At 39.3% G+C, this 10556-nt stretch overlaps 1 protein-coding gene across 1 annotated transcript in view; it reads left to right on the top strand.

The window, feature by feature from the left end:
- Positions 1-4230: 4230 nt before the first annotated feature.
- The window catches only part of LOC102192477 (tumor necrosis factor alpha-induced protein 2-like), a 19951-nt gene continuing 13625 nt past the window's right edge, over positions 4231-10556 (top strand). The window contains exons 1-4 of the mRNA XM_005728706.1: positions 4231-4275; positions 4869-5149; positions 7738-7848; positions 9024-9137. Of these exons, the coding sequence (XP_005728763.1) occupies positions 4882-5149; positions 7738-7848; positions 9024-9137 (493 nt within the window). The 5' untranslated portion in view covers positions 4231-4275; positions 4869-4881. The remainder of the gene's footprint in view (positions 4276-4868; positions 5150-7737; positions 7849-9023; positions 9138-10556) is intronic.

Below are 10556 nucleotides of genomic sequence, written 5' to 3'. Positions count from 1 at the left end.
TTTGTGCGTGTCTGCATCAGCTGACTGTGATTGTGTAAACTGGGAGATTCATGTGAATTTAGGCACATATCAGTGTCACCAATAGTAGTTTCACCTACCATGTATTTCAAACAGAAATGTTTAATTACAACAGCATAGAGCCTTGTTGTTGTGATTTGGTGCTGTATAAATAAAATGTAATTGAACTGAATTGGAAATGGACACATTTTCCACCTCCACTTTTTCAGTACTTTAAATTGGTGTGGTGACGCGTTACTGACAGCTGTTAGTGTTTGCAGGAAGGATGTGTGTCAGGGGCAGAAAACTGAAAAAGACATAACAGGTTCAATAATACAGATCAGCAAATCAGCTGTTTGATTTGAGACCTGCAGTCTTGGACTACAAGTTTAAAGAAATGAATTAAACTTGTAACCTTTGTATTGACATTTTTCTTATTCACATTGTTAATATCATTTATCAATCATCAATCCTTGTTAATATCATTCATGGTGCATATATATTCATATAAACTAAGCTTGGCAGAAAACAACAGTTATTTGCTTGCATCTCATGGAATTCATACATTTTCATAAACAGTAAGCAAGTCAACTCACCAGTGAACTGACAAAGTGCTCAGACTTATTATTTGACGTACTTCCACTGATAGTCTTACTTCAGAGTCTCTGGTTTTGTAATGATAAACAGCATATAAACATAATCATTAGGTCACATCTTTTTTTTAATAACCTTTTCTTCTTTCTGTCACCAACAGTGAAGAACATGTCTCGGCTCTGCTCAAACTCAAAACAAACCTCTCCCAAGCCGACATGAATACCATCACATCCACTGTGCTGGACACACTAAAAGAAAGCTATACTGGTGGTGAAACCCGGAGGTTTTTCTCCAATGTTGTAGTGATGAGCCCTTCATTTCCAACATGTATTACGTCATGCAGTGGATAAGATGAGTTGAATTCCAGTGCTTTCAGTCTGTCAGTAAGGATGTACAAAGTGGCTGCCATGGACAAGCCTGATTCTAATGTTACAGGTACTATAACAAACATCACACTGTGTGTGACCACATGTGACCAGATTACAGGAGACAGTCTTTCCTCTCTGCATTTTTGCATTTTGTGTTGTATTGTGAAATGTGCTCTTTGCATGATGCTACAGTACTTTAGAATTTAATGACTCTGTATCTTTTAATATGTTAGATTTGTCTCTAACAGACGATGTCACGATTTGTGAGGCAAACCGTGTGGAGACAAGAGATGTGGACCCAAACGCAGACAAAATAGATGCAGGAGAATGTTTAAATTGAAGACGAGCCTTTATTAGCACTTGAAAAGCAACTAGTGAGGGGAACAGTCACTAGCGAGGGGTACTAACAAAACCTACACTGGGAGAAGCTAACATGAAACCTGAAACAAAGAATGAGGAAACCTGAAAACTGGCAACACAGGTAGAGGAATGCAGGAAAAGATGAACAGGGGATGATATGCAGACGAGGACCAGAGGTTAACGCACTAAATATGCACAGAACGTGAAAGCAAAACACTGAAAACAGGACACAAGACTCGCCAAAGTAAAACAGAAAACATGAGACAGTTCACAATGATCCAGACTACACACTAAGACATGGAAACGAGACAGACTTGGGAACACAGGAAACACAAGCAGAGACCCTATACTAAATCTATACTAAACATGAGGGTCGCAGGAAACAAAAGCTAGAGGACAGGACAGTGACAGATGATAATGAAACATGATAACACACTTGAGAAATGTATTCACATCACATCAAAAAGTCTGTCAGTTTTGCAGCATTTGGCTGAATATGTATCCATGTACACCTCAGAATCCCCCCTGCTGCTACTATCAGCAGTCACATCTAAATCAACACCAGTGGTCGGGTTACACTGGCAGCCAGTTTTCAGACTTTTTGTTGTGTCTCAGGGGAAATGATAATCAGCCTAAGTGTTGCTTTTTATTTACTTATTTATTATTTTTGAAAGATCATCACTTATGTGTTATTTGTTATTCCATTTTGTACAGTTAAACTTTCTTCTTATTTCTTGTCTTAGAGGTGCAGGCTTCTCTCTTAAAACATCGTCACCATGTGCTCTGCTTCACTTGGACGTAAACATAGTTTTGTACACAGAGAAATGGGAGCGAGGAAATGTGCATGTTTGTTCCGGATGCTTCTGATTTACTAACATATGCACCGTGGTGACAATAAAATAGGCTGGCATGTACGTTTCACAAATGGGATTTTGCGTTTGATTTCTGCACAGGGTAAAAATATTTCCAGGCAAATATTAGTAAATGAGGCTCATTGTCTCCCCATGTTTCACAGATAATGTGGTCGTGAAATCGGTCACATGCTCTCTCCTCCTGATTTTCTCTTCCCATGGTTCTGGTACAAGTTAATCTTGGTTTCATCTTTTGAAATATAATTTTTCGAGAACTGTGCGTCTCTTAGATGTTTTCTGGCAAAGTCTAATCTGACCTTCTTGTTCCTCAGTGTAACCTCATGTTTGCACCTTGTTGTAAACTCTGTGTATTTACAAGACACAAGATGAGAGTTTTATGTCATGGTGGACTCGGACACACAGGCTTTACACCTAAACAGCATTGATGACCCTGGATAATAATAACTCTGCTGGAAGTGTTTCCTAGTCTTCTATTACTGTATTAGATACTGCTGAAATAATATAACCGACGTCTTGTAACAACATGGATAAATAATACTCTGATGCACTGGAACATTGTTTCACATGTAACCTTATAGTGACGTTTTCATTTTGATATTATCTATTAGTTTTTCTCAGTGTTGTAAATAATACTATACTATAATATAAGGTACTGCTTTTAAAAAATGTACACAACCACTGAAAAAAGTCAGAATTTCTGCAATAATTTATGTTTGTTTCTTGGTTTATGCAAGTTAGTATAGAATAAGTCTTTATTTTTGTATTTATACAAGAATAAATAATAAATGGAAATATCGTGTTTGCAGTGAAGTAATAAAGTACACTCTTTAAAATATTATCCTTTGTCCTGTCATATTTGTTGTGTTTGACATCAGACACAGAAACGTGACATATTTCACATCAAACATATATATTATGTTAATCTGCTCATGTGTGTTATTTTGTAAAGGTAACCAGACAGATAACCATCAAAGTCAATTCATTTTTCAGATAAATGTATAATCTTATGTGTAGTATCATCATCATTATTATTATCATTATTATTATTATTATTATTATTATTATGCGCATAAAAACAGCACTTGGAAACAAATCTCACATATTTCTATCATCTTATTTAAAAACCCAATTCTACTTTTTTTTCAAAAAGGTATGGACAAAGACTAAACACGTGCACGCATAACTACAGCACACACCAGTGGACCACCCTCTAGTGGACATAAATGTCCTAATGTCACGTTGGATTTGGTTTTAATGCAACTTGTGTACATTTACCTGCCAAACATAGAAACCATGTTGTAAATAATACTCAAAAAGATATTCATGAGATTTTTCTCAGTTCTGTAAACAACACTTTCTTAAAAATTAAGTTTTGCTCCATTTTTCATATACCATAAAAATGTAGACACAAGACTCAATCAACAGTTTTTTCCCCGAAACAAATATAGCACCCACATTGCCCTCTAGTGGACTGTGATCACGTTGCATTTGATTTCATTACTTGAGCACAATTATCCGCATCTATCAGCGTGAGAGGTTACAGGTATTTTCTCTCATTTCTCCTGTTGTGATATATTGCACAGTTTCCCTTCTTTAGACCTCTAAAAAACAACGGCGAAGAAAAAAAGTCTCAGAAGTACAACACACTGGTTTCGAGAGATTTTATCATTTTTGACACCTATTGTTGTATTTCTTTCTTCAGTACCCGCTGCAACACTGTCAAAGGTTATGCAGCAGACATAATGCTGCGACTTCATTGTCTCACCTGTAAAGTATACATTTGACCGAAACACGCCTGTAAGGTGCTCTGACTCACAGCTCAGACTGGATGACTGGAAACTGTCCCGTTTCTGTGAACGTGACACGCTTGCTTTTGCCCCTCGTTTGTGCGCCTGCTCTTTAAACGGTTAGTGACGTATGGCTTTCATAAAAAAAGGGACGTTGCCCATTATAAATGCCCTCCTACCCCGCCCCGCGTGCGCGCTCTGTCACACCCTCTGACCTTGCCAAACCTGAACTAGTAATCGAAAGCAGGTGAAGCGGGAAGAAACTGTGGAAGTTCTATCACCTGTGCGAAACCGGAGGTAAGTACATCTTTTTCTCTTTACTGTAACTAGGTACGGTTTGCATACACAGACTGAATATCAATCTTGAAAATAAAACTGCGAGAGAAATCACTCTGCTGTCTCTCTCTCTCTCTACACACAGACACACACACATTTGTGTTCAGCGACATCTAATTTCTTATCTCAGCACGGTGTGCAGCATGCCCTTGAAATATTTAGTAATCTGGACAAATTGAAGTTTTGCGAGGCTAAAAACGATCAACAGCAGATAAAAAGTATTTGAAAGTCCAGGACCTGAGAGATGAGATTAAATGGTCCCAAATTACAAACAACGTGTTGCTCTCTGTTTTTCTACCTCAATCTATCTGATATAAAATGTTATCTGTAATATAGTTTTATGATGATCCTGGTGAAAGCCACAATGAATTGCTTAGTCAATAAACTGGTTCTTTATACAGCACTTATACAGGTTTTATTATGTAAGATTTTGTTCATTGAGGCACTTTCTCACAAATTACTATAACTATCATTAAAATCCAGATAAGAAGTAACAAAATAGAAATGCTTCATTACTTTACTTGAGTATTTATTATGTTTTCACATTTGGGTAGATAATGGAATAACATGTCACAAATGATGGACAAGTCCACTGAGAACCCCAGCAATGACACGGTGTCCACCAAGAGCAATGGATCCATCAAGAGCGATGAGAAGACGTCGACTGATGGTGGCATAAATGTGGGCATGATGGGGAAGTTTAGAAGGAGCCTCCGGCTTCCAACACGGAAGAATCCTCCATCTCCTGGTGACAAGGAATCCAAGTTATCACCAGAATCAGATGAACCTGCAAAGAAGTTGGATTCTGCGGCTTCACCACAACCTCCGTCACCCAGTGAGTACCGTTGGGGTTTTCATAAAATCTCCTGTCAAATGTAAACACAGATGGCAAGCTAGATGGTGTCTCTCTTGTTTAGGCCAGAGGACTGAGTGTCCATTTTCTGCAGATTGGTGCACCTCCGTCTCCCTAAGATGCTCTTTTCATACTCAATCATGTTACTGAACTGTGGGCATTAAACTAACCAGTTGCAAAATTTTCCTCCAGCTGTTTCTTGTTAGCACCACTTACTTTGCTGCCTTTCCCAACTTTAGGACATGTTGCTCACATTTGATATGTCTCCTATGTTCTATGCCTATAATCTTAACTTACAGCATGAGTGTTTCCCAGCTTTCTGACAGTGCAGGTTGCATATATTTCCCTAGAGGACCCACGTGAGTCATTCCTCTGAGATGTGGGTGCTATTGTACACACAGTATGTGCAGTAAAGCAAAATAAATAAATCTATCAAGCTGACTTAAGGCAGGCACCATTACATTTAGAAAATGTAGGTGCAGAAATGTGTCCCCCTGTCCAAGACATTAACGGTGATGTTTGATTTTAGGAGACATGCATTCACAAAGCTCCACCACGGCAGCTCACTCTGTTTACTTTACAGTATTGTAATTGTAATGTATATATTCATGTAGTTTTCTTTTCTTCTTTTTAAATGTCCTACAGGAAATTTGTAGTGCAGTAAAAATCAGATAAAGATGACAGATTTACTTTGACACAAACATTATGTAGGAGCAGGTAATCTGTAATAACTGGACATGATTAACTTTAGCTAATTATACAATATTATACAACAGTATATTTCTAAATAAGACTGGGTACTGTCACTGATTTCTACAAATGATTCAAGTTTGATTCAATTTGATTCAGAAATATTAGAATTATGATCATCTGACTTGGATATGTACTGTCAAAAGAACCCTCTAAACCTTGTAGGGGCGATCGTGGCTCAAGAGTTGGCATCGGAAGGTTGCTGGTTCGAGCCCTGGCTCCGACAGTCTCAGCCGTTGTGTCCTTGGGCAAGACACTTCACCCGTTGCCTACTGGTGGTGGTCAGAGGGCCCAGTGTTGAGGTCATTTTTGGTGAAAAAAGCGTCAGACATCACCATACACCGTACACAGCTGTAGACTGGTGTATAATAAGAAAGCGAATAAGGCAGAAAACTGGTATTGAAGTACTCTGAGAAGGATCCACGCTTTGTGTTCCCTCTTTTGTGGAATCTTATCTGTTTTGTGGAATCTTATCTGTTTTGTGGAATCTTATCTGTTTTGTGGAATCTTATCTGTTTTGTGGAATCTTATCTGTTTTGTGGAGTTTTATCTGTTTTGTGGAGTTTTATCTGTTTTGTGGAGTTTTATCTGTTTTGTGGTTGTTGAAATGGTTTTGAGAGCTTTTAGTTGAGACTCTGACATACGTGGCAAAATACATTTATATTTAAAAATTGATTTAAGGATTCAATAATCAATCAGTATCGGATTATTTAAATTCAAATTGCTTTGAGTTTGGATATCGTTTTTTTACCCACCCATATTTCTAACTAACTTTCTTTAAAGATATAATGAATTTATGGTTAACTTGTAAAACATGATATTTGTATACAAACTAATGTCATATTTACTTGACCATATATATCATCGCCTATGTACCTTTACGTTGTCAGTACAAACACTGGCAGTGAGAAACAATGCACACACTAAAAATCATAGTTTTAAGCTTTTTGTCAATTTCTGACAAATAAACACATTTTAAGTTGGTATTGAAGATCTCAGTGGATGTAAAGCAAATTTTAATGAGTAGTTAAGATGACCTCAGTCTACAGTTTCAGAATTCATTCCAAACTTTTCAAGCTACTGTGTTTGCAGACAGAATGATGTGCACACATGCACTATCAAAGACATAATTTCCTTAGAAAAATAAAACGAAACACAAGAAGACCGTTAAACTTGTTGGAACATGTCTGTTTGCTAAATGAAGGAGCGTCTGGGTCATACATAAGCAGACAAGTTTTCCTCTGGGTTTTCCTTGAGTTAACATTAACTAGTGCTGGTAAAGATATAAAAACTCACCTCAAACTTTAAATACAAAGAAATGGAAGATGTAAAAATATTGCTCTTTTCCCCAGAAGTTTAATGTCTATTATATTTCATAAAGAAATATTTATTTTTCCCCACATTAACAGCAAAATACTAGACTTTTTTCAGCCTGTGCAAGAGGGTGGAAGAAGCCACTTTACTGGTCTGTCCTCTTCTTCAGGTTATCCTTTGAGGCGAGGGCTTTGGTTTGCCTACTACAGGATACATGAACTACTTTGTATACCAAAGTGTTTTACAGTCAAATGTGCCCAAAGTACGCCATGCAAAAGGACAATGATCTCGTGCACCGCAGCAAATCTACAACAGAATGGTGAAAAAAAAAAGCAAAGAATCAATGTTTTGGCTCGTCCCAGAAAAGGTTCAGAGCTCAACCTGAATTGAATCCTGTGGCAGGACATTAATTGCTGTGACACCACAAAGACGAAACTAGGGACTAAAGAGTCAGTTTAAAAGAGAAAGCAGCTTTTACAAATGTCCTCTTCTCCCCTCTCTGTCAGGTCTGAGTCCTGGCTCTGCATCCACCTCTCCGAAGAGCAACCAGGAAAAAGAGGATGATGAGTCAGATGTTTCTTCTCACAAATCCAGACCACTAACACCATCAAACACAGGTGAAACTTCTTAATTTTAATACTAGATCAATGATCCTGCATACTGGATACGTAGAGATTTACTTTCACATACAAATCCATCCATCCATCCATGCACCCATCCTTTTTTGCTTATTCGGGGCCAGGTTGCGTGGGCAGCATCCTTAGCAGAGAAGCCCACACCTCCCTCTCTCAAGCCACCTCCTCTTGCTTGTCTGGGGGAACACCAAGGCGTTCCCAGGCCAGCCAAGAGATGGAGGAGCCTCCTCCTGGTCCGACATGCCCGGAACACCTCACCCAGGAGGTGCCCAGGAGGCATCCTTGTCAGATGCCCAAACCACATCAACTGGCTTCTTTTGATGTGGAGGAGCAGTGGCTCTACTCTAAGCGCCTCCTGGATGGTTGAATGCCTTACATTATATCTAAGGGAGAGGCCAGCCATCCTTTGGAAAGTTTAGAAAGTGTACTTTATTGGTCCCCGTGGGGAAAATCGCTCTCTGCATTTAACCCATTCATTGGAGAGGGCTCATTTGTATCTGCAACCTTGTTCTTTTGGTGACTACCCAAGACTATTGACCATAAGTGAGGGTGGGAACGAAGATCGACTGGTAAATCGAAAGTTTCGCTTTTACGCTCAGTTTTCTCTTCATGAACTCCAGGAAGGCCTGGTACTCTGAACTGTCATTCAGCACATAGAGGCTGACGACAGTCAGGACACGTTTCCTGACCCGAAGGCACAGGGAACATCCTTGCTCCAGGGCGGAGCCCCGGTAAACCTATCCTGGTAAGGGTAAACTGTTCCCTGGGTCTTCTCATATGGGTTTTTGAATTGCTCTTTATCTGGTGCCTCACCCCTACCAGGGGACAAAAGCCCCCCAACATCATAGCCCCCGGGATCTCTGGAATACACAAACCCCTCCACCAGGGTATAGATCATTTATGCATGGATTGTTACCCTTACTATAAAAACTCCAAATGTCATCTGTTTAAAAATCGCTATTATCAGCTTTCATGTTTAAGATCATGCAGTCATGAAAGAACAAACCAAAGTAGCTAAAATCTGCACACTTGCAAATGATTTTTTTTCTCTGTAAAATGTTCTCTTGTCTGTGGAAAGTGGAGAAAACAAAAGATCAGAAATCAGGCCTGTAGTTTGTTATTCAAACTATATTAAACTGTTTGCTTTTCTTTCTTAGATCCCAGTATGCCGAAGTTTGAAAATACATTAAACAGACTGAGAGAATCTTTTCGTTGGAGACGAAAAAAGGAAGTGGATACACTCCCCTCTGAAGACTTGAAGGAAGAAAAAGGTGGGAAGTACAAATACTTTTTACTGTACCTGTTTTTAATTTTCAATGCTTTATTTAAGTATTCCTTTTAACTTTTACTTTTTAATGCAAATATATCTCCTTTCTACTCTTTACGTTTTCAAATCAGACTTGTATTTGAATTTCTTTTTATTTATTTATTTTTATTTTTATTTCCTGTCACTGTGCACCTTTAAACATCAAGCTGATGCCAAATTGCAACCTCATCCCACATAGCAAAATTGGTATGGCTTAGATCTGGCCCACAGAATGTGCTTACACATGGCTCACATACCGCAAAGAATGACGACCCTTTGGTGGCCCAGATTTGGTTTGCCAGATGTGGCCCACACATGGGTCAGCACAAGGCCAGTTGCAGACACACTGCTGGCCCAGAACAGTTTCAGCTCTGGCCCCGGATGTCAGCCTAATGTGTACCTTAATCAAGCCATGTAATAACAACAGGTGCCAGAACATAATAGTGCAAAAGAAGCATGACAAAACTCTGTTCAGACAGTGAATGGACTGACTCTTATACAGCGCTTTTCTAGTCTCCCAGATTACTTAAAGTGCTCTATACAACATGCCACATTTATCAAACACTTCCTCTAAACTGAGTGCTTCCTATTTACATTCATACACATTCACACTCTTGACATGCAGGCTGGAGGAGCCAGGGATCGAACCACTAAGCTTGCGTTCAGTAGGTGACCTGCTCTACCTCCTGAGCTACAGCCACCCACTGTCAAAGATGTGTAAACCGTCACTAGGTTTTGGATAAAGTGTACCCTCACAAACCTGTCACACCTGCATTTGAAACGTTGGTTACCATAGCAGTATAGTATTGCAACATGGCATTTGGGTCTTCTAACTAAAATAGGAAAATAGGAACATAAATAGTACCATCATTGCCAGACCTGGCCCACATCTGGTTGACATACACCCTGCCATGACTCCAGTCAGTCAGAAGTGCCAGCTTGATGCCAGATCCGGGCCAGACCTGTTTTCTGTGGGCCTGGGCCACATAAACCAAACCACAATCAAGCCAGATGTGGCATTCCATCACATAAACAGTGCCATCTATGCCAGGCCTGGCCCATATCTGGATGACATATGTCTTATCATGCCAGAAGTCAGCAGTGCCGGTTTGATACCAGATCCAGGCCAGACTTGATATGTGGGAGTGGGCAGAACAATAACACATAAAAGACAATCTTATTAGAGTATCCATCGCCAATCTTTATTGCATACAAATCACACTTAGTGGGTAAAGTGACCCCAAACAATCCAAAACAGCATTTTTGGTGCAGATGTTCATGAGTAATAGTTGTGGTACTTCAGGATCTAGTTAGCGCTACAGACACAAATGAGCATCAAGCAAACAGTTTCTGAGAAGTTCATCGCACAATGTGTGAACACAAG

The sequence above is a fragment of the Pundamilia nyererei genome, unplaced genomic scaffold (assembly GCF_000239375.1).
Source record: "Pundamilia nyererei isolate P.nyererei 1_Seehausen unplaced genomic scaffold, PunNye1.0 scaffold00029, whole genome shotgun sequence".
In the NCBI taxonomy this organism is placed as follows: domain Eukaryota; kingdom Metazoa; phylum Chordata; class Actinopteri; order Cichliformes; family Cichlidae; genus Pundamilia; species Pundamilia nyererei.
The sequence above is the reverse complement of the archived record's forward strand: the minus strand, read 5'-3'. Positions and strand labels throughout refer to the sequence as shown.